The sequence below is a fragment of the Lithobates pipiens genome, unplaced genomic scaffold (assembly GCF_037356315.1).
Source record: "Lithobates pipiens isolate NorthernLeopardFrog02 unplaced genomic scaffold, aLitPip1_a1.2 Scaffold_18, whole genome shotgun sequence".
NCBI classification, from domain to species: Eukaryota; Metazoa; Chordata; class Amphibia; order Anura; family Ranidae; genus Lithobates; species Lithobates pipiens.
This window is the reverse complement of record NW_027507758.1, coordinates 631,634,410-631,658,924: the sequence shown is the minus strand read 5'-3', so window position 1 is coordinate 631,658,924 and position 24,515 is coordinate 631,634,410. Positions and strand designations below refer to the sequence as shown.

The 24,515-nt window shown below is 46.5% G+C and overlaps 1 protein-coding gene across 1 annotated transcript; it reads right to left on the bottom strand.

The window, feature by feature from the left end:
* Nucleotides 1-6,028: 6,028 nt before the first annotated feature.
* LOC143986881 (uncharacterized) lies at nucleotides 6,029-23,223 on the bottom strand. The gene is made up of 7 exons (XM_077485287.1): nucleotides 23,101-23,223; nucleotides 20,700-20,819; nucleotides 20,488-20,611; nucleotides 20,274-20,371; nucleotides 19,987-20,193; nucleotides 19,757-19,898; nucleotides 6,029-7,646 (listed from the first exon to the last, which is right to left on the bottom strand). Exons 1-7 carry the CDS (start codon nucleotides 23,221-23,223, stop codon nucleotides 6,736-6,738), a joined length of 1,725 nt encoding a protein of 574 aa, XP_077341413.1. The 3' UTR covers nucleotides 6,029-6,735.
* Nucleotides 23,224-24,515: the final 1,292 nt, after the last annotated feature.

Here is a 24,515-nt window from a genome sequence, read left to right as displayed (position 1 = left end):
TCAGCACGCAGCTAAGTCCAAACCTTTGTGAGAGGGTCCCTGGCGGAACACCGGCTGGCTCTTAGATTCCACGCCCTGGGGGATCCCGTGTCACCTGCTCGCCTGTGGGCTCACTGTAAGTAGTACCGTGACATCTTCAGCTTGGAACTCTGCTAAAATAGACAATTGTACCCCACTTCCAAGCAATGTTTCATATTCCTATTTCTGGCCACAAATATCTGTGTGCTAAGTATACCTTTTGTTTCATTCTCATAGGGCAGAAAAGACTCGGGACATCTGAGCACACCAGGAACCCCCACCTCCTGAAAAAGGGGAACAGAGGATACCCCAACTTCAGAATGTGGAGGGAGGAGAGGTGGAAAAAGTGGTTGGAATTGTCACCACAACAGGTCAGTGTCTGACACCACAGATACAGGTAATAGAGGTATGCCTGCATATTTATAATACATGGTGTGTATTTTTTCTTTTAGGTGATGTGCATGTTGTGGAAAAACAAGCTCCTCATTTCACCAGTGCAAGTGCACAAATACTAATCCAAGAGATAATGGTGTGTAGTCAGGATTTAGACATCATAAAGCAAAAAAAAAAAAATGAGGTTGAACAAAAACTGAAGAACATGATTGATGTATTAGGGAGAATCTAAATAACAACAAAATGCCACCATTTTAGATTTGTTTTGGATCAATTTTGAAAAATTTTGTTCGCATTTCAAAAGCCAAATTTTGAAGATGCCCACAGTGTGTCAACATGTGCTATCTGCCATCAGGGGATATTAATGTACGCGTTTTGTGGGTGAAACCCCTTCCTCGCAACTCAAGTAGGTGAGAGGAAGTGGTTACAACCCCAAAACATGTCCATTGACCCCCCATGATGGGAGATAGCACAAGTTGACATTATGCATGGGATCAGGAGGAAAAAAACAAGTTTGAATCCCAATTGGTGTGCATCTTCAAAATTTGGCTTTTACAGGGGTGACATCACCCCATCTGATGAAGGCAAGATCACCACATTTTTGACACTATAATGTCTGATACTGCCTTCGGTTTTTCAATGTGGAACTTTGTAAGTTCCTGAGTTGTGTATGTTATGTTTTGAACAGAGATGTTTTTTTTTATCCAAAAATGTTTTATAATTCATGCCCGGTAGAAACACGTCGTTTAACCTCCGCAGACTGTTTATCAATCTCCAGACCCCCCATGACGATCCTGGCTCTAGGATAATAGTCGCCTTGGACACCGCCAAGGCTTTTGATTCTGTTGAGTGGGGATATCTATGGACTTGTTTGGCTCGGTTCGGTATAGGGCCTAAATTTATTAGGTGGATCCAACTGCTTTATCAGAACCCGGTGGCCAAGGTCTTGCCGAATGGCTGGCCCTAGGGGCAGTTTCCTCTGTCTAGAGGGACTAGACAGGGGTGCCCCCTGTCGCCCTTGCTGTATGCTTTGGCGGCGGAGCCATTGGCTATCGCAATCCGTGACCACGTGGGCATAGTGGGTTTGTGTAGGGGTGGGATAGTGGAGAAGATCAGCACTTATGCTGATGATACCCTACTGTACCTGAACGACTCGACTCAATCACTCCCCCTTGCTTTGCAACTGATAGAAGGCTTTGGCAAGTTTTCTGGTCTTAAAATTAACTGGGACAAGTCACAGATTTTGCCCCTGGACAGTTTCCCGCCCCCTAGAGACAGAGCTCTGCTTCCTTTGCAGAGGGTGGACACGCTTAAGTATCTTGGCATTATGACTTCCAGATCCCCGTCAGATTATATTAAACTTAACATAACTCCTTTGCTTGACCTGATTAAACAGAAGACGCAGCTTTGGGCACGCCTTCCCTTGGGGGTCATGGGGCGTACAAATCTGATCAAGATGGTTCTCCTTCCTAAAATTTTGTACATGCTTTGGCACTCCCCCGTCTACCTGGTTCTTAAACATTTTAAGGCGATAGAGGCCCTCTTGAAACCCTTTGTGTGGGGTAACAGTAGGCACAAACTAGCATGGCAAAAGTTACACCTACCCACTGACCTAGCGGGACTGGCAATGCCGGACTTTAATATCTATTATATAGCTTCTCAGTTGTCGCAAATGTTCCATATAGATAAAACAGACAAAGACAGGTTTTTGCACTTCTTATGCCCGTCATGGATCGGGCCTACCTCAGACCCGATGGTGGCGATTGTTGGGGGGCCGGAGGGGGGAGGGAGTCTGCCACATCTCTTCTTTACCATTACAGGAGGGTGTGGCGCATTGCCTCTCTGAAGTTGTGCCTTCCGTCCCTGCATGAATACACCCCCATATGGCATAATTGGTGCCTCCCAGAATTCAGACGGATAGTGGATAGTGGATTATGGTGCGGGAAGGGCATGTTTTATATGTCTCACATGCTTACTGATGGCAAGCTGAAACCCTTCTCTGCCCTACAGGCAGAATACGGGCTCCCGAATCACTTTTATTACAGATATCTGCAGATTCGACATGCCTACCGTGCCCAATTCCCCATGGGTGACCCATCTGTACCCCCCAATCCATTGATGGCGGCAATTAAAAACCCAGATCCCAAAAAATTAATTTCACAATTTTACGCTATGCTATCACTCCCTTCCATGACTGTAGCTGCCTTCTCCCTTAAAAATCGGTGGGTGGGGGAGTTGGGGCCTATTACCGATGATGAATGGAGTGATGCGCTGGAAACCTGTAAACTAGTTTCGCCCAAACTTTCTGACAGGTTAACACAAATTTTTATAACGCACAAAGCGTACCTCACGCCGCTTACAGTCTCCAGGTACAGGCGCGCGTGCCCTGGCACTTGCCCTATGTGTGCGCGTGCGTCTGGCACCTTTTTTCATCTTCTCTGGGAATGTCCTAAAATTCAAGCGTATTGGTCCCAGGTGGTGAGGTTTCTCCATGATACGATGGGCTCCCCAGTTACACTTCAGCCGAAGCTGTGTCTTTTGGGTATTTTCCCAGACACGGCTGTGAACAAATACACTAAAATATTTTTACATGAAACCCTATTTTCTGCTCGGAAAATGATTGCTAGAGTCTGGATGAGATCTGACCCTCCCACGGTCTCCCAATGGCTTGGGGGCATCAATGGTGTCTTGCCTTTTAAGAAACTTATATACCTCCACAGGGGATGCCCTTCCAAATATGAGAGGATCTGGGACAGGTGGCTTAAAAACCCTGCAACATGCATAACTTAATCTGCCCCTTGCGGAGTACTGTTTGGTACTATTTGATGGGACTTAGCAGAAGAGTTGAGTATGGGCGGGTGGCGATGGGAAGGGGAGGGGTGGGTGGATTTCTGGAGGAGATGATCTGGATCCGGTAACCATTCCATACCATGTACTGACTTGACTATCTATGTGAAACGTGTATATATATTGTGTGTGATGAGTGCACCTGTGAATATTATATGATTTGATGAAGACCGCATTTGTTTTTCTGTATGTACCGTACCTCCTTTTTTTTTTTCAATAAAAAGAACTCATGTTTAAAAAAAAAATGTTTTATAACGCGCATGTGCATGGAGTAAAAGGTTTTATACTCAACAATGTGTGGCTTCTTCTTTCAATGGTCAATATTAGTTTTTGCATTATGTTGGTGTTTACAGTGACAATGGGTGTTATTTAATAATGGAAAAACCACTTGGCACTACAAGTACACTAGGAGAACCTAAGAGACAGCTAAAAGAAACACAAGCAGTAAATCAAAATCAAGATTTTATCAGATACATTTTTTTTTTGAAATAGAAAATATTTACAAATTTGCTGGCATAGCAATGGCCCCCCTACCCATAAAATAATCAACATATTTTTGCCGCACTTCACGGCGCTTTGGGGGGCAAGCCAGGACGGCCAGCTTCCAGGGCCGTCAGTGTATTTTCAGGAAGTCCGGCCTCAAGCCCAACTGAGGCAACTTAATTGGGAGCATTTCTCGTTAAAAAGTTGTGAAGTATGCAGCATGCTAGAACTATGTGGTTCAGTTTGTACTCCGCCACATTAATTGCCGTAAGAAATAGGCAGAACCAGCTGGACATTATCTCAAAGGCATTCTCCACGACTCTTCTGGCTCTGGCCATCCGGTAATTAAAAACCCTCTTCTCCGAGGTGAGGTCTGACTGACACAGTTTGGGAGCCATTCACCAGAGACGCTATATTTTTCTACAGCACCCCATCACCCTTATTAGGACTGATGCAAGTTACCAACAGGCATCGAATGACGGCGCTGTGGTCTGTCCTTATCAAATTATACTCACCATTTGAGCTCCATTGTCTCAGGGTGGTTTATGTATGCCCTCACCACCTGCACGTACCCCAATATACCTCAGCTCCCAGGACGGATGCTATCCTGTGTCCCAGGCTGTGTACCGGCCACACCTTACTGCACAAACTTTATATGCCCCCCAACATCTGCCCCTGATGAGTGTTCCTTACACAAAATGCGTCGGGCTTTTGGGATATAGATCTATGTGTATAATACACCATCAATTTGGAACATCTTTTATGTATATTTTTATCATGTATTTACTGTTTTTATCATTTTACTTACATTTCCTTTACAAGTGTTGCTACATTGTTACATGTATGTAGACAAATGTTAGCATGTACAGTTGATCTTATGAGACCACTAAGTGGCACCAGGTTTGCTACACTCTGATGTATTCTTGATGCTTGTATTGTACACACACATACTTATGTGTTTGTGAACAGTGAATGATGTTCACTATAGTGTCTTTTGATATTGGCATGTATTTCGTTTGATCCATTAAACATGTACTTTGGCTCGGTTACCTTCACGTTGTCCATGGCCTAATTTAAAGTCCCAAACCCCCCCAGTATAATTTCAGTATTAGGGATGGAGGCATGTCTATTGCATGCCTCATTTAAAGTCCCAAAAATCTCCCCTTCTTCTCTGGGGTGAGGGTCCTCTGGAGGAATGGCCTCATCAGGTGATCACCCAGACCAAATGCTTTATCAGCGAAAAAAAACAAATAGGAGTCCTTCAACGTTCTCTTCCGCAGGTGGCAATCCCAAGCCACAACTCTGGAGACATTCGGTCAAACTCTGGTAGAACTCGGTCTGGGCAAAGTCTCCACCATCCGACATCTGCTCATTCTTCCCCATGTCCACAAATAAAAATGTATGTCGCCGACACCACCGCCATTAACATGATACTATTGAAACCCTTATAATTAAAATAGTATGACCCCGAGTGAGGTGGTGGTACGATGTGGACATGTTTCCCATCGATTCCTAACTGCAGGGGGGCAAAGTCCCACTGCTGGGGAAACTGGGAGGCCACAGTCTGCCATTCCTGTGGCGTTGAAGGAAACAGTGGAGTCAAAAAAGAAAAAAAAAATAGTACTTTTGCACACAACATTGCAAGCAGATTAGACATAAACATTCTTGGCCAACATCAGTATAACATTTATTTTAAGGAGTATTTAAAGGCAAAAATATAAGGTCCACTTATCAGATTCCTCACCCCTTCTGATGGCCCATTGGAAAAATTTTAGGGGGGAGGAGGGATATAAATGAGTTTGGGACCCCCAAAAAAAGCCTCTGGCACTCTGAATTTAAGGACAACAATAACATTTGGACACATTTTAAGGGGTGTTTCGGGTAAAGCATTACAATTGAGCTGACAAAATACATTGTTAAGTGACTAGGCTAAGTGTGTATGTCAGTGAAGGGTCAGTGAAGGCAAATATGCATGTAGGCCAAAAAAGGAGCATTAAAAGCTTACAGCATGCATGGTCCCGAAAATGCCTTACCGATCAATAAAGTCTGATAACTCAAATGTAATCAGGGCTTACCTCAGCTAGCTGATTAACGGAAATGCTCAGATCCTCTCAAGCTTTTTGTTTTCGGATTCTCAGGGACACCTGTAAATTACTTCCTGGCTGGCTCGCCATCTGTACTGAAAATGTTATAGATAGGCAACTCCTATCCTCATATTGATTAGTGGTTCCAAATTAATAATAACTACTGCAGTAGGGAACAGACACAAAAGGATAAACTCTGCATCTTTCCAAAATAACTTCTGTTTATTTTACGCAATTGAAGGCTTCTATACACGTGATTACGTAGGTATCACATTAATATTACAATTGTATGTTTATAGTAACAAGGGGCGTAACATAGGCAGGTTAATTCTAAGCAGGACTTGAAAAAATTCAAACCTGTAATGAAAACATTATTAGTGCCATGTGCACAGTGAGTGCAGTATGCAATACATACAAGATAGAATACAATAATATACAGAACTTATTAATTTCCTTTACAGACATTATGGTCACTATATGGAGCCAAAGATCATTTGAAATAAAATATGTCCAATACTCATCACAGCTGGGTGAATGCTGGTCACATTCATTCATTCATTCAATTTTTTTTTTTTTAAAGCTTATACCACAAAATGTACTCAGCCAATGAAAGGTAATGACTAAATTTTTATTGTTATATTGCTATCAATGGCCAACACGGTACAACACTTCATCCATGTCTTTGGTGATCTCTGATCTCCTTATCAACTGTTTCCAACATGACAAAGATCAGCCATGGAGTATATCTGAGGTGTATATCAGGGTGTGCTTCTTCCCAACATAATGGCTGTGATGTCCAGCAACATTCATATAGAAGACATTTCCCGCACTCAAGGCACTAATACACCTCGAGGGTTGTGTGGGATCCCTGATGTACAGGAAGACAGGACTTCAGTGAGGAACAATTCCCTCACTCAGGACAGGAATACGGCTTCTCCTCCGTGTGAGATCTCTGATGTTTGTAAAGATTGGATTTGTCTGAAAAACATTTCCCACACTCAGGACAGGAATACGGCTTCTCCCCCGTGTGAGTTCTCTGATGTCTGACAAGAGCAGATTTTTGTACAAAACATTTTCTGCACTCAAAACAGGAATATGGCTTCTCTCCTGTGTGCAATCTCTGATGACTATAAAGACTGGATTTATCTGCAAAACATTTTCCACACTCAGAACAGTAATATATCTTCTCGCCTGTGTGAGATCTCTGATGTCTGTAAAGATTGGAGTTTTTCGAAAAACATTTCCCGCACTCAGAACAGAAATACGGCTTTTCCCCCGTGTGAGATCTCTCATGTATGACAAGTTCTGATTTTTTTAAAAAACATTTCCCACACTCAGTACAAGAATACAGCTTCTCACCTGTGTGAAATTTCTGATGTTTGGAATGAGAGGACTTGTTTGAAAAAGATTTCCCACACTCATCACAGGAATACGGCTTCTCCCCCATGTGAGATTTCTGATGTCTGTAAAAATGGGACTTTTGTGAAAAACATTTCCCGCACTCAGGACAGGAATACGGTTTTTCTCCTGTGTGAGATCTTTTATGCACATTAAGTTCAGATTTAAAATGGAAACATTTCCCACAGTCAGTACAGAAAAACCTCTTCTCTGTTGGAAGGACGGCACCGTCCCTCACAGTCTGAGGTTCCTCAGGATAAGAGGAATACGATGGTCCATCTACACTGTGTGGTGCCGGATGGACAATTGAGGTAGTCGGGTTTTCTCCTGGACTATACTGTGTGATGTCCTCATCTTCTACTTTACAGTCTGGAGACAAAGTAAGACAATCCTCTGAGGTTTTCCTCATCTCCCGTCCATCTACTAAAATAGAAATAAAAAGATTATTACTAGACATGAGCTGATTGGTTCCCCTAAACCAGGACTCCGCCCACATCAGGCAGCTTTGTCTCTGAGGGTCTTACAATTCCCCCCTCAAGGTAACTAGTAAATGGGTCCTCTGATCTCCTACCAGTTCATTTCTTTATTCATGGACCTTAGTCAGAGAGTGAGGAAACAACGAGAACTGTCTTTTATAGGAGTGACAGTGATGAGGGGATTATAGGACGAGTGTCCCCTCCCCCTCTATCACTCATTGCCATCTTCCCAACACAAGAAGTCCTGCACTTCCTTATTTAGTCCATGATTTAGTCATGAATAACAGCAGGGCTGAGCCCCACCAGAGGTCAGAGAGTGAGGATGGGGGGAGAACAACCAAGATGAAGACTGGACTGATTTTAAAGACCACCATCATTGGGTTATTGACTCCTCCCTCATTATCACTTTCTGTTTAAGGTTCCAAAGTTTGAGGATGTTATCACTTTATTATCAACATGTAAAAGTCTGTGCTCCAATCAAATCATCAGATATAAAATGGCCAGCTGGTAAAAAAAATGGAGTTAGACTTACCGGTAACTCTTTTTCTAGGAGTCTTCCAGGACAGCCTCTGAGACATAGGGCTCCTCCCTATAGTTTAACCAAGAACTACCAGAAGGCTCTGAAAGACACAACACACTAACACAACGTCAGTACATACCTCCAACACCAGTTGCTAGAAAACACTGGGTCAGAAACCAGGCTGTCCTGGAAGACTCCTAGAAAAAGAGTTACCGGTAAGTCTAACTCCGGTTTTCTCCTTTCGTCTTCCAGGACAGCCTCTGAGATGATAAGCAAGAAACTTACCTGGTCAGGGTGGGACCACTGCCTGGAGGACCTTTCATCCAAATGTCTGATCTTGATCAGACAATAAATCCAGACGGTAATGTCTTGCAAAGATAGAGTAGCTGGACCACGTTGCTGCCTTGCAGATGTCCTCCGGAGAGGCACCGGCCCTCTCAGCCCATGAAACTGAGACTGCCCTAGAATGTGCCTTAAATAATGCTGCTTCCATCTCTTCTAACTCATAAGCCTTTATAATCGGCAGTCTTATCCATCAAGCAATGGAAGACTTGGATGCCTTATAGCCTTTGCGAGCCCCCGGAAAATTAACAAAAAGAGAATCCGACTTCTTGAAGCTTCTGGTGGTTTCCAGATAAAATAAAAGGCTTCTTTAATGTCTAATAAACTCAAAGATCCTTCCTCATCTGCCTCTGAGGAGGAAAAGAATGTCGGTAAGACAATGTCCTGCATTCTATGAAACATGCATACCACCTTAGGGAGGAAACTAGGGTCAGTCTTAAGTACGATTCTATCCTCCAAAATCAACAAAAATGGCTCCCTAATAGAGAGAGCCTGCAGATCACTCACCCTTTTGGCTGATGTGATCGCAAAAAAAAAAAAAAACATTTGAAGCACCATCCATTTCAGCATTGCTTCTTCCAAGGGGTTCAAAGGAACTTCTGGTAAGGGTCCTGAGGACAAAGGATAGATCCCGGGTGGGGCAGGCCCTTAACCTCACCGGCCTGGATCTTGCTGGGGGCCTTGAAAAAATTCTTAACGAATTGATTCTGCTGAAGTCAGGTCTGAAGGAAAATACTTAAGGAAATGGTCTGAACCTTCAAAGTACTGATAAAAAGACCCAGTTCTACACCTGCCTGAAGGAAATCCAAGACTGACGGACTCCCAGGATGCTCTAGTCCCTGCTCCTGCAACCAGGAATTAAACCTTTTCCATACTTTGGCATAAATTGCCCTGGTTACCGATTTACGGCACTCCAAAAGAGTTTTAATCACTCTTTCTGAAAATCCCTGAGACCTCAACAGCTGTTCCTCAGATCCCAGGCTGTAAGTCTGAGGTTCTCTATTTATGGGTGTAGAATAGGGCCCTGAGAAATCAAGTCCTCCCATACCGGAAGAGATAATGGGGGATGAATGGCCAGTCTCTTCAGGTTGGCAAACCAAGATCTCTTTGGCAAGAATGGCGCTACCAGGATGAGGTCCGTTGATTCTGCCAAAAATTTTTGGAGAACAGCAGCTATCGGCCTCACTGGAGGGACTGAACTGCCAAGGATTGGCAAAGGCGTCTATCCCCCTGGACTGGTCCAGCGGATGGATGGAGAAGAATTGTGCCACCTTCTTGTTGCCTTCTGAGGCAAAGAGGTCTACCTCCGGCTGACCCCAGCATATCACAATCTCCTTGAACACCTCCCTGTTGAGGGACCACTCATCTTGACTTAAACGTTGATGGCTGAGAAAATCCGCCAGCAAATTCTGAGAGCCCTTCTGATGAATGGCTGACAATGAGGACAGGTTTACCTCGGCCCAACACAGAATCTTGTTTGCTATAGGCTGCAGAGCGGGTCTTCTGGTCCCCCCTGCTTGTTCGCGTAAGCGACGGCCCGTACCTGTAGGTGCTGTCCCCCTATCCGGGACTTGAAAGCCTCTATAGCCCTCAAAATCACAAGAAGCTCCCTCTGATTTGAGGATCGACATGCTTCTACTGGCGACCAGGCCCCCTGAGCTAAGATTCCCTCCTTCACCCCAGCCCAACGCACTGGCGTCGGTTGTTATCACTATGGCTGCAGGTCGGGTCCAGGACAGACCCTTGACCAGATTGTGATGAGCCCGCCACCACCACAACAACCTCTTGACTCTGAATGATAGGGGCATAGCTAGATCTAGGCTCTGCTTCTTGTCATCCCAGTAAAGTAGCATGAGACTCTGCAGAGGGCACTGATGAAGCCTTGCCCAGGCCACTGCTGGGAAACAGGACATCATCAGACCCAGCACCCTCATGACCTTTCTGATCTGGGCTACCTGATTAGATTGAAGCTGAGCTACTGCCTGATCCACTTTCTGGATCTTTTCCCTGGAGAGAAACACCCTCATCTCTACTGACGAGATCTTGTACCCCAAATACAGGACCTCCTGTGCCGGGGTCAGCTGGGACTTGTCCTGGTTGATTAACCAACCAAGCGAAAGAAGGAAACTCTGTGCCTCCTGCAAGTCTCTCGCTAGCTTCTGGGAAGAAAGGGCAATAAATAAATCATTCAGGTAGGGGATCACCGTTATACCCTTGACCCTTAATGGGGCTAGAGCCTCTGCCAGAATCTTCGTAAAGATTCTTGGCGATGCAGACAGCCCGAAAGGCAGCGCCCAAAACTGGAAATGCAGAACCTCCGAGTTTCCCCTGACTGCCAACCTGAGGAACTTTTAAAAGTCCTGATGTATCGGGATGTGCAAGTAAGCATCCCTGAGATCTACTGTGGCCATAAGGCAACCTGGAAACAGGAAATTGGTTATAAGATTGACTCCATCCTGAATCCTTTGCATCTCACAAACTTGTTCAGGGGCGGAGATTCAGGAGCAACTGGAACTTTCCCGATGGTTTCTTTACAACAAACACATGGGAATATACTCCCTAGCCATGCTCCCTCTGGGGCACCTGAATAAGTACTCTCTGATCCACTAGATCCCCCAATAGTAGTCCCAGAGCTTTCACTTTTTCTCAGTCTCTGGGTAACCTGAAAGCTTGAGGGGGGAACCGAAACGAAATCCAATCTGTAACCATTTGTTATGATGTCTAGTATGAACGGACTTGAGGTTGAAGTGGTCCATTGTGGGAGGAACACCCCCAGTCTCCCTCCCACTGGAACGCAGAAGTCACTGGGGCTTTGAGGTGGCTTAAGGAGGATTAAATAGGATTCCAATGTTTTATGGGGTGGCTATCCCTCTCTTGTTGGACCTGCTGCCTGGGACCTTGAAAAAAGCGTTTACCCTCTATTTTCTTTTCTGTAAATGATTTTTTCCTATTCTGAGTGCATTCCAGCGCCTCCTGGAGGCCAGGCCCAAACAGGTGGTCACCTGAAAAAGGTAACTCACAAAGCTTAAGCTTTGAGGGAGTGTTGTCTGTCCAGGCTTTCAGCCATACAGCCCTTCTAGCTGCATTTACTAATGCAGCTGACCTAGCCGCCAACTTTACCGATTCTGCATCTGACAAAAAACCAACTGCCTTGAATAGTAACGGAAACAACTTCAAAAGCTGTTGCCTGGAGGTGCCAGCTGAAATGTGGGTCTGTAATTGCGTTAGCCAACATTCCAGATTTCTGGCCACGCAAGTAGCTACGAGGGCGGTATTCAGCCCAATTGACGAGGCATCCCAAGCCCTCTTAAGCAGCACGTCCCCTCTTTTGTCCTGGAGTTCTCTAAGAGACCCCAGGTCGTCAAAAGCCAAATTTGTCTTTTTAGAGACTTTGGCTAACGGTGCATCAAGTTTGGGAATTTTATTCCAGGGATGAGAAGCATATGCTGCAAAAGGAAACCTCCGCTTGAGGCTTCCTGAAAAGAACGGCCTCTTTTCCGGCTGCTCCCACTCCAGCAAAATCCATTCTATCAGAGATTTATGCATGAGGAATCCCCTTTTCTTATGTGCACTAGACCCCGGAACATAAGGTAGTGCTTAGAAAGCTGGACCTGCTCCTCACGAATTTCCAATGTGTCATAGATTGCCTTTAGAAGATCTCCCACATCGTCTAGAGACAATTATCTAGACCCCCTGGAGGAATCCTCCTCCCCCTCAGAGTCGGATGCTGAACCTGCTTGAGAGGAGGCTAGCGATCTCGGTATCCTCTCCCTATCCCCCTCATCCTCCTGACTAAGCTTGGATAAGGAAGGCATACTCACTGTCCTGGATAAGGATAAAGAGGGACCCTGCATTTGATCCATCATTCCCTTGAAGGACTGGAATGTGGATGCAATCTCATCCTTAACATGTCAGGATTTTGTGATACAGTGCCACTGAATCATCCTTGACTAAACTGCTGACACAATCTGGGCAAAGTGGCTTTTCCCAATTAATGCCTAACTTAGTCCCACATATGGCCCATTTTTTCCTAGGCAGCTGCATCTGGGTCCTATCTTGTTTGACCTGAAATCAAAAAAGACAAACAAACCCCCATTAGAATGCAGCCCCGACCCACACCACCACTGTGTTTAGGGTAAGTCTAGGAAGTGCCCAGCCCATCCCCTATGGCTCCCGACCCAGGGAGGGCTCTTTTAGGTCTAAAGGATCCTGACCCCCCCCCCCCCAGTGTAAGCCATGGTCTGCCCTCCCCACGCTTACCTGAGAGGTGCCAGAGCCTGCTGAACCGGAGTCCACCTGTACCACTGTACCCTCCATGGTCCTTGGTGCTCACTCAGTCTTCTTGAGCCTTTTCCAACACTCTGAACACCTGTATACACACCGCTGTGCCCAAGAGACTGGAACCGTGTCTCGCGGCACCCCCCTGATGCGTTTCCACCGCAAGTATGCTCTCGTCACTTCCTCCTGCTGGAACTCAGAAGCCCCGCCCCCTCACGCTGCATGCTGTACCTGGAAGAACCGGAGAAGGCACCAACATGGCCAGCCAAGCGTCTCCCGCCCACCGGCTGAGACACAGGTACCTAGCGGGGTATGGGCGGCAGGGTCTGCACCAAGGTCCTGCTCACCCTGAGCAAAGGCAGCAGTAGTTTACAGCAACCCTACTCTTACCTGACAGGATAGAGGGGTGCTACAGGCAGAGGACAGTCCACGCCAGGGGCTCTCCCAGGACATCCCCTGAGATATGGAGCTCCCCTTAGGTCCCTAACATGCTCCTTCCCGTCCAGCAGAAAACACAAAAAACTGAAGAGGGAGGTCTGGAGGAACACCTTTTCCTGTCCCGGAGGGAGGAGCCCTATGTCTCAGCGACTGTCCTGGGAGACGAAAGGAGAAAATGGTGTAACAAAAGAAAAGACTCAGTTAGACTTACCGGTGACGGTATTTCTAAGAGCCTTTCAGGACAACCCCGGAGAGAGTGTAGCTCCACCTTGCAATCAGGAAACACATGCCCACTTTAAAAACACCTCCTCCTCCTCCATGGCTTCAGTTATTGTGGCCTTCCGACGCTGGAAAACAAAGCACAGAAAGCACAACACCATGGTAGAACTTAATACATTTACTAAGCATAACCTAGGGAGGGAAGTAACGGTTGTCCTGAAAGGCTCTTAGAAATACCGTCACCGGTAAGTCTAACTGAGTCTTTCTCAAATCGCCTTTCAGGACAACCCCGGAGAGGATAACCGAGAAACTTACCCTAGGGCGGGACTACTGCCTGCAGTACCTTCCTGCCGAAGGCCTGATCTGCTGCAGACAGTAGATCTAACCGGTAATGCCGGAGAAATGTCGAATAACTGGACCAAGTGGCAGCCTTGCAGATTTGTTCAGGCGTGGCACCGGCCCTTTCAGCCCAGGAAACTGCCGTGGATCTAGTAGAGTGGGCAGCAATACCTGAGGGAGGTATTTCTCCTTTTGCTTTATAGGCTTCTGTTATAGCCAACTTAAGCCACCTACCCAGCGTACTTTTAGAAGCTTTCTCCCCCTTGCGTGATCCAGAAAATATCACAAAGAGGGCGTTTGATTTTCTAAATTCTTTAGTAACTTTCAGAAACTGTAAAAGACATCTTCTCACATCCAATGTGTGAAAAACTTCCTCTCCTGCATTTGCTGGGCTTGCAGAGAATGTAGGTAACACTATTTCCTGTGATCGATGGAAAGTTGAGGATACTTTCGGTAGGAATGCTGGATCCGTCCTCAGTACCACCCTGTCCTGATAAATTCTAAGGAAGGGTTCTGTAATAGCTAGAGCTTGGAGCTCGCTGACTCTCCTGGCCGAGGTGATGGCCACCAAAAAGATTGTTTTTAAAACCACCTTCTGCAAAGAAGCTTCCTGTAAGGGTTCAAACGGTGCTCCCGAGAGACCCTGTAAAACTGTAGACAAATCCCAACTGGGAAAGTCTTTAAGGGCTACTGGTCTATTTCGAGCAAGAGCCCTAAAAAATCTAGAAATTAAAGTTTCTTTAGATAAAGTCTTTTCAAAGAAAACTGATAAGGCAGCCACCTGAGTCTTCAGGGTACTGGCTGCGAGACCCTTCTCCATTCCTTCATGGAGAAACTCCAAGACTGACACCGTGCTCTTGACCTTGAGTTCTCTAGAACTGCACCAGGAGTTGAACTTTTTCCAGACCTTCATGTAAATTGCCTGTGTAACTGCCTTCCTACTGGACAGCAGGGTCTTTACTACTTTATCTGAGAGACCTTTAGCCTTTAACAGGTCCTCCTCAGAAACCAGGCGGTTAGCTGCAGGAGTTCCACTTCTGGATGACTTACTGTCCCCTGGGATAACAGATCTTTTCTGAGTGGTAACCTCCATGGGGGCTTCGAGGCTAGGTTTCGAAGACCCGCGAACCAGGGTCTTTTTGGCCAAAAAGGAGTGACTAGTATTAAGTCTGTCCTTTCTTCCCTGAATTTCCTCAGTACTAGTGGAATTAGAGGAAAGGGGGGAAAGGCATAGCACAGCTGGTAATGCCAGGGGTGAGCGAATGCATCCAACCCTATTGCTGCATCTCCTCGGTGAAGAGAAAAGAATCTGTCCACCTTTGAGTTCTGCTGGCTGGCAAAAAGGTCTACCTGAGGAACCCCCCAGGCCTCGGAGATCATCAGGAACACTTCCTGATTCAGACTCCATTCTGCCTCTAGCAATTTGCGCCTGTTTAGGAGGTCCGCAAACAAATTCTGAGAGCCCTTCAGATGCACTGCCGATAGTGAGGCTGTGTTCTGTTCTGCCCAGGCTAACAACAGATTGGCCAGCTCCATCAAGCTCCTGCTTCTGGTTCCCCCTTGCTTCATAATGTAGGTAACCGCTGTTGTGTTGTCTGACAACACCTGAACATGGTGACCTCTCAAACTCTGCTGAAATGCCACTAAACCCAGAAAGATCGCCTTCAACTCCCTCCAGTTGGATGATCTTTGAGCTTCCTGTTTGGACCAGACCCCCTGAGATGTCTGACCATCCAGATGGGCTCCCCAGCCCCAGGCACTTGCGTCTGTAGTAAGGCGCTTGTCCACAGGAAAGGTCCACACCAGGCCCCTTGAGAGGTTTGCCTGGTCTCTCCACCACCAAAGAGCCCTTTTCGTCTTTGACGAAATTTTTAGCTGTTTTTCCAAAGGATCCTGATGGGACCAGCTTGACAGAACCTCCCTCTGAAGGGGTCTGGAATGGAACCTGGCCCACTGAACAGCCGGGATTGCTGCCGTAAGCAGGCCCAGAACTGCCATAGCCATCCTGACTGAGACTGTCTGGTTGCTCTGTATCCGCTGTACAGCTAGCTGTAACTTTTCCTGTTTTTCCAACGGCAGGAAAACTTTCTGGAGAATCGAATTTAATGTATACCCCAGAAATTTCATTTCCTGTGAGGGGGTCAGGATTGACTTCTCTAGGTTTAGAAGCCATCCCAGGCCCTCGAGGTGAGACTGGGCCCTCTGGAGATTGACTAGGGCCTGCTCCCTGGAGTCTGCAAAAAACAAAAGGTCGTCCAGATAAGGAACGACTGGAATCCCCTTCAATTTCAGGGGTTCCAAAGCCTCTGCCATAATCTTCGTAAAGACCCTGGGAGAGGACGAGAGTCCGAACGGCAGAGCCCTGAATTGGAGGTGCCATACCGAACTCCCTACCTTCAATGCCAGGCGCAGGAACTGCTGCGATGCCTGATGAATTGGTATATGAAGGTAGGCATCCCTTAGGTCCAGGGATGCCATGAAGCATTCTGGGGTCAACAGCTTTGTGATGGAGAAAATTGTATCCATCCTGAAATGTTTGTACCGAATGAACCTGTTCAGGAATTTCAGATTCAGGATTAGACGGTACTTCCCTGAGGGTTTTTTCACCAGAAAAATATGTGAATAAAAACCCCCGCCCTGCTGGTTTACTGGGACTTGAATCAGAACCTCTTGCTGTATCAGCTCCTGTAACAACAGCTTCATTGCAGAGGCCTTCTCCTGATCCCTTGGCAATGTTGTCACATAAAACCTGCTCGGGGGTAGTTCTGAAAACTCCAACCTGTACCCCTGATCGACAACGCTCTTCACGAACAGATTTGGAGACAGCCTGTCCCATTGTTCGCTGACAGTCTCCCCCCCACTGGGGAGATATTGTCACTTGTTCTTAGGGGACTGCTCTGGGGGAGATCTAAAGAGGACTCCACCCCTGCCTTTGCCCTTCTGTGAACCCCATCTGCTCTTGCGATCCTGGTCTTTTTTATGGGACTGCTGAAAAGCACGAAAATTCTTTTTAGCAATCTGCTTTTTCTTAACTGGAAAAGCCTTCTTTTTATCGGCTGTTCTATCCAGCACAGACTCTAAATCAGGACCAAAGAGCAAGTCACCCGAGAAGGGAAGACCACACAGCTTGACCTTAGAGGCAGTGTCCCCAGACCATGTTTTCAGCCAAACTGCTCTCCTGGCTGAATTTACAAGAGCCGAAGACCTAGCGGCCAGTTTAACTGATTCTGCTGATGCATCCGCCATGTATTTGACTGCATTCAGGATCAGTGGAAAGGACTCTAAGAGATCCTTGCGGGGTGTCCCCGCCTCAATATGGCTCTTCAGCTTCTCTACCCAACATTCCAGATTCCTGGCCACCACCGTAGCTGCCATTGCTGGTTTTAGACTGACTGACGCAGCATCCCAAGCTTTTTTAAGGATGGAGTCAGCTTTTTTGTCCATTGGGTCTTTAAGGATCCCCATATCTTCAAAGGCTAGATCCGTTCGTCTGGATACCTGCGAGAAAGCTGCATCGACTCTGGGTTTCTTGTTCCAAACCTCTGAGTCCTTATCTTCGAAGGGAAACCTTCTTTTGAGAGCTTTAGAGAAGAAAGGGGCTTTTTCTGGGTCCTTCCACTCCTTTCTCACTGAGTCTGAGAGGACCCTGTGGACAGGAAAAACTCGCCGTTTTGTTTCGTCCAACCCCTGGTACATTTTGTCATGAACTGACAGTTGTACTTTTTCTTCCTGAATTTCTAGAGTAGTGTAGATTGCTTTTAAAATATCATCTACTTCCTCTAGTGATAGCTTGAATTTGGAGCCCCTGCTATCTTCTTCCTCTTCCTCCTCCTCAGAATCCCTGAAGGAGATGAGAGTACTACCCCCTTCGTCTCCAGACTCTTCAGTTTCCACCTGTCTGGATGACGACGCCCTGGGGCTGGGCGGTAAGTTCTGAGGCTCGGTCTGTGCGGGAGGGTTTTGTATCAGGATGGACTTGACTGAACTCAAAGAGTTTGTCAGCTCTTTAACCGAAGAAAACAAATCCTTATATTGTTGAGATGTTTCCTCTTCCATCAATTCTCTGATACAATTTCTGCACATTGCCTTCTGCCATGAATCTCTGAGGGGGGTTTTGCAAGAAGGACATTTTCTCTGACCTGGTCTAGCTTTTCCTAGTGATTTTTCCTGAAACGACATACAGGTTTAATTCACTAAAAGCTCTCAACAACCAGTTGCTTAACACCAAGCCAGTGCAGAGACCCACCACCAAACAGACCTACTAGTGAGACCCCAGAACTAGGCTGCAAAAGGTCAGAGCGAAGTCCACCTCTGACCTGCAGCGACAGGCCCCCAAGAGGGGGGAACAAACAAAGACATACCCACAGTAAAGCAGAGGGTGCCAGTGCACCTTACGTACCTGGGCTGGACCGGTGCTGGGGGCGCCTGTCTCCGCCATAGCTGGCTTGCACTCTTCCATCGTTTGAGTGAGGCAGCTATTTTACAAACAGCTCTCATTTTAAATTTTCCCGGCCGCCGCGTCATCAAGGCCGGCCGGAAGCGGAAGCACACGGTCACCTGACCCGCCCCATGACCCCTGCGTTCCAGGCGCTGAACCACGGCGCCACGCCCCCTCAGAGCGCCCGCGCGTCACCGTGAACGACGCCGTCGCCGCCCGGGACCCGGCGCCGAAAACGGAGCCATGCCGCTGACCTGCAGCGGCCTCCGCCAGCAACAGAGCCCTCCCTGCGCTAACAAGCGGACACCGGGCACCCGACGCCGGCACTCCGAGGGTCCTTACTCCCGTGAGATGGCGGGACCAGGAGCTCCAGGAGTCCTCTCCCCGTGGAGATGCTGCTGGGGGTCAAAGAGAAACAACCTGCAACAAAAGGTAAGCCTTACTCCCCTGCAGAGAGTGTAGCTCTCCCTGGTTCAGGCACATGCTTCCTCCAAGGAGGAAACACAATAACTGAAGCCATGGAGGAGGAGGAGGTGTTTTTAAAGTGGGCATGTGTTTCCTGATTGCAAGGTGGAGCTACACTCTCTCCGGGGTTGTCCTGAAAGGCGATTTGAGAAATACATGTTATGTTTATATGTAGCACTGGGTAGAAAGGAGAGAGCAGAAGTCAGGACTATGTAATGTACATCATATTGTAAAAGATACAACAGAAAGAACTATATAGTATCAGAATGATGTAATGTACAACATAGAGTATATAGTGCAGGGGTCAGGAGTATGTAATGTACAATATAGACTGTGCAGGGGTCAGGAGTATGTAATGTACAATATAAATTATACAGTGTAAGGGTCAGGACTCAGATATTGGTATTCAGTGGAAGCTTAAATGTTTACATGAGACAAGTTGCAGAGGTCCCACACCGCTGCCTCCCATCTCCTGAGACTGCACTCAGTGACTTGGGTCTGAGACTATACAGACATATCCCTCCACCCGACACAGCCAGCAAATAACAGAACACATAACCCTGCGACAATTGCTCTGTCAGAGATCTTACTAGACCCGGGTAAGGGGAAGGAGGCCCAAGACACATACCCCAGGTGCCAAGGTCTATTAATGTCTATGATGAAAATCAACATTTTGCTGCCAGCTGATCCCCAGAATATCCATAAATCCAGTCTAGATACATAAATTGTGTCTGCAGCACAGAGAAGGAAGATTATCTGAGAGAAATACAGAAATACAGGATGGGGAACACAGCTCAGGAAAGTGACCAGGGGATTACAGGCTGATATCACCCAGTCCTTTGAAAGGAAAAAGGAAATAGATGTGGCGCTGTACCTATTATTAATGCGGACCTCTGGGTGAGGGCTCTATTGTATATAATTCTCAGTGTGCCGGCAATTGGATGGGTGATCACCCAGTCCTTGCCCTACTCTGGACCAATCAGTGAGCAGAGGACTATATTTAGTGTTAATGACCCACCTGTGCTGATCTCTGTAGGAGTGTCCTCCTCTATAAATGTCCCCGTTATTCCATCCTCCTCCATAGACTGCTGATCATCCCTCACATACCTCTCTTCTTCTTCTTCTTCACCCTCAACTTTTATATCTGTCAGCTCATCATCCTTCACCAAGAATATAAGAGAAAATATTAACTATAAAATATTAGCGCACATAAAAAAAATCTACACATAATCTCTACATCCCACTAACCTTGTAACAGTGAGGGATGGTGTGATCTTCCTGTGTGGAATCCCGGGAATACAGAGGACGGGGACATCTCTCTGGTGGGTTCCTGGTATTAGGCGGCTCCATCATATCCTTGTGTCCTTCTGAAAACTCCTCCATCACTCCATACTCCTCATCCTCCTCTTTATACTCTTCTTTAACAATAATATTAAAATCCCAGAAGTTTCCACTCTGAAAGATATCATAAAACATTAATTGTAGCAAACATGCTGTGTATAAATCATACCTACCAATAATTGTCAATCATCTACCTGATGATGGTGGGGGATGGTGTGACCTTCCTGTGTGTAATCCCGGGAATACAGAGGACGGGGACATCTCTCTGGTGGGTTCCCATTACTGGATCCATCTGTAGGAAACACACACACTGACTGAATACATTGTTTCTATGTGTTTATCAGATGATGGGGGATCTAGGTGGAGCCTCCGTACTGCTCTCTCCTTTACAATAAAGTCTCCTCTTACCCGGTGATGTGAGGGGCGGCTGATTGTCCATCATGACGTCCTTGTAGAGATCCTTGTGTCCTTCTAAATACTCCCACTCCTCCATGGAGAAATAGACAGTGACATCCTGACACCTTATAGGAACCTGACACACACAATGATACAGTCACCATCCAGACACATCCCTTGTCTGTTACTGGATAATGTCCCAGAATTCCCAGAATCCTCCTCACCTCTCCTCCATCATCTCTCTGGTGACTTCTAGAATCTTCTTTGTATTTCTCTATTCTATCAGGGAGGGAGGTGGAGGCAATGTGATGGTCATATGATCTCCAGACTTCACAGGAGGAAATCTATAGTATAAGAACACAAATAGTAAAATTAAATAATTTTTCCAGAATCCTCCTCCTATCCTCTCTGGTCAGGTCTGCGGGCATCATTACATAAAATACAGGATCAACAGTTCTGCTTGGTCCGCCCATATCCTAAGACCACCGTAAGAAAAAGAGCTGGATGGAGGGACATTGGGGGGAGGAGCTGTGAGGTCAGTGTGATGTCATAGGACTCTCTGACTCTGGATGGAGGGACATTGGGGGGAGGAGCTGTGAGGTCAGTGCGATGTCATAGGACTCTCTGACTCTGGATGGAGGGACATTGGGAGGAGGAGCTGTGAAGGACGCTCTGTGAGGTTCCTGTACACAGACTCATTTCTCCCGGGTGCGTTCCACCTCTCCTAAACTAAACAATGAACTTTGTCTTTGGGTTTCGCCAGGACACATCATATTCCTGTTATCTCCTGTGGTCTCTGGAGACTTTACTGATCACATTTTAGGATGAATATCTGAGACTGGGATCATTATGGAGACATTCGTCTTCAGGACATTTGCTACAAATTACATTTTTCCCTTTATCTTTCTATTTGAATCGTATAAAATAAAGACATACATATTCCAATCCCCCCTAAAAAAAACATCCCCCACCCCTAATAAAAGTTGTATAATCCATTAGTATAGACTGATGAGGTAAGAAGATTGGTGGGAAAGGTGACATCTCCAAAATGAAGAGAATGTTCCAGCCCCGTAAGTGGGGAACTCTTCTGCCCCTGAACGGGTTAATCTTGGTTTCCACATTATATATATGTGTATCAGTTGCTGTGCATCCATTAGGGGCGCATGGACGCCGCCCCCTCTCTCCAGCCACACCCTCTGTGTAGTATGGATAGATGGATGCATTGCTTGCATTGATTGATGCATGTGGCGCTGTAGGTGTCTGGCCCCTTTTTGGACACCAGTCGCCTGAATTACAGCAGTGGGGGGGGGGGGGGTGGGTGTTTGAAGCACCTGATTAGAGTCATTGGCTCTAATAGGCTTTAAAAAAGGTGAACTGTGAGCGCAAACCATTGCACCTGCAGTCCATCCAGGTGTGTTAGCAAATCAAATTGATATTTTCTTTGGTAGAGGTGATCCCATTGGCCGCCTAGCAGAACAGGAAGATGACACTCACAGAGGACACAGGAGCCAAGCCATCGCTGCGATACCTGTTCCACAGCTCGCTGCCTGATCCACCACCATGATGGGGTAAGTGCCGAGCAGACAGTGCGTGGGCAGGGGGGAGGGGCATAGTGGCTGCATATTATTGGCACAGAGGCTGCAATTGATGGGGCACAGTTGGCTGCATCTGATGGGGCACAAAGTCTACATATGATGGGCACAGTTGGCTGCATATTATGGGCACAGTTGGCTGCATTTGCTGGGCATAGAGGCTGCATATGATGGGCACAATTGGCTGCATTTGCTGGGTGCAGAGGCTGCATATGATGGGCAGAGTTGGCTGCATTTTCTGGGCACAGAGGCTGCATATGATGGGCACAGTGGCTACAATTGATGGGTTTTTTTTTGGAATTTTTCAGTTTTTTTTCCTCCCCAAAAAATTTTGAGCACCAGCTGCCACTGGTATGTATCATCATCTGCTGGAGATAAAATACATTACAGTGACTATGGAGGAAGAGGACGGACATGACGGGGGGTTACTGGGTGTAAATAGAAAATAAGATCTTATTACCTCCTCTGCTGCCACTTCCAACAATGTCTTCTCTCTACTTCCTCCCGTTTCACCTCTCACCCGGAACTTCCTGTCTGTGAATGACATCACTTCCTGTCTGAATTCCATAGAGACTTCCTGTCTGGGTAGAAGTGAGATCACCACCTTGTGGAGGTCAGAGGAACTGCAGCCCTGAGAAACGTCTCGTAGTGTGAACCTGGCCTTGTACTGTGTGTGTGTGTACTGTATATCCTTATAGATGGGTCATCTCCACTCCCACCAAGGGGGGATAGAAATATATTACTGCCTAGTCCAGTCTTGGTTCCTCCAAAGCTATTGTGGATCCACTTATTAGGAGGGTGATGGAGGTCTGGTAAGGGCACAACCTGAGTGTGAGCACCAAGAGAGCACTGGGATTGGTGTTTGGCAAAGGAGGTGTTTTGTAGTCCATTACACACAGTTTGCTGGAGCATATACTGAGATTTGGAGGAAGAAGTTCAGGAGGTTTTGGAGATATTTATTGGTGGTGATATCATTTATTGAAGTATAAAGTAGACGTTGGATGGACTTTGATGTCACTTTATGGTTTATCACTGGATACTGATGAGGTGAAATACGTTGACGATTTATCATAGATGTTTTCACATCTTTTACTTTGATGATAAGAGGGCGGTATTTATGGATATAAGGGGAGGGGTCATTGTATTTATCACCCATCTCCCGATGTTGGATGATGCAAGAAGCTGACACTCTAAAGAAGTCTTGTCTCGGCCAGCTGGGGAAATAGCAAGTGGGAAAACTAGTTGTTGAGGATTTGAATAGTAAACTCTTTCATTGTTCCTGGTCAGCTGGGGAAATATTGACTCCCAGACCTTCCCAGCCAGAAAACTGGTTGGAGGATTGGAATAGTAAACTCCTTCATTGTTCTCAGCTGGGAGTATCGGGGGTTTCATTGACTTGTAAACAACATCACTTCCACAACAAACTCTTCTCTAGGAACCGGGGGATAGATTGTGTCTGTGGCCCCAAAATTATCTTCACTGGGTTTTTTAATGACATTTTGTGTTTCCTAATCCATTGTACTGATATCATGTGACATAAATGTAGCACGGGCTCCTGACGAGCAGGCGCTATGGTTTTTTCAAAGTTAACTTTCCTGAAACCACAGTTTGGTTTTGGGGCTAATTTACTAAATTTATGGTTTCAGTACTAGTCCAGCTGCTGTACCGACATCACGTGTCCAGGGGTTCCGGAGAATATTTTCTGTCTGTTTGGTTCTGGTCCTCCTGACCAGCCCCATGGCCCTCCTGGTCTGGGGTTTCGGAATCATGCATTTCCAAGTCTTGGGGCTGGCTAGCCCAAGGCAACGCAACTGCAGGGACAGGCCTGAATGGATCTCGGGGCCTATTGATTCAAAGGTGGTCCGGTGCTGTCTCATCCAAGGGAGAGGCCCAGAAACTGGAGAAACCCCAGGGGAAGACTCTTAGGGAGAAAGACGTGCACAAGGCTGGCTTCTCAGAAGGAGCCTGGGGGCTCAGTTGAAGGACACTACATGGATCTACACTCATACGGTATCACCGGATCGGCTGAGAGATACTGGTACCGTATGATAGCTCTTTAAATTTGTCTATGTCTCTTAGTTACTCAAGTATTCTACGCTCAAGTTTGTGGCAGAGACTTTTACTCAAGTATTCTACACTCAAGTCTGTGGCAGAGACTTTCCTTAGCACCCTGCCGGCTGCTAGGCCTAGTGAGAAGAGGTCTATCTGGGGGTTGTAAAATCCAGCTGTGAAACGGTTGCTATTCTCTGGATTTTTTCTATAAGAGACTTTCTATTTTTTGCAGTCCAAAGTACCTGAACTTATTCCTAACCCTCTACTCTAACTTGTGAGATTCCGTTTCTGCTTCAAATAAATAACCCAAAAGAAGATTCAGTGTCCACAGTTCTTTGGGCCATCTACCACAGGAAACCCTAGACGGAGAAGCACTCAAGAAGGTGACGGTAAGCC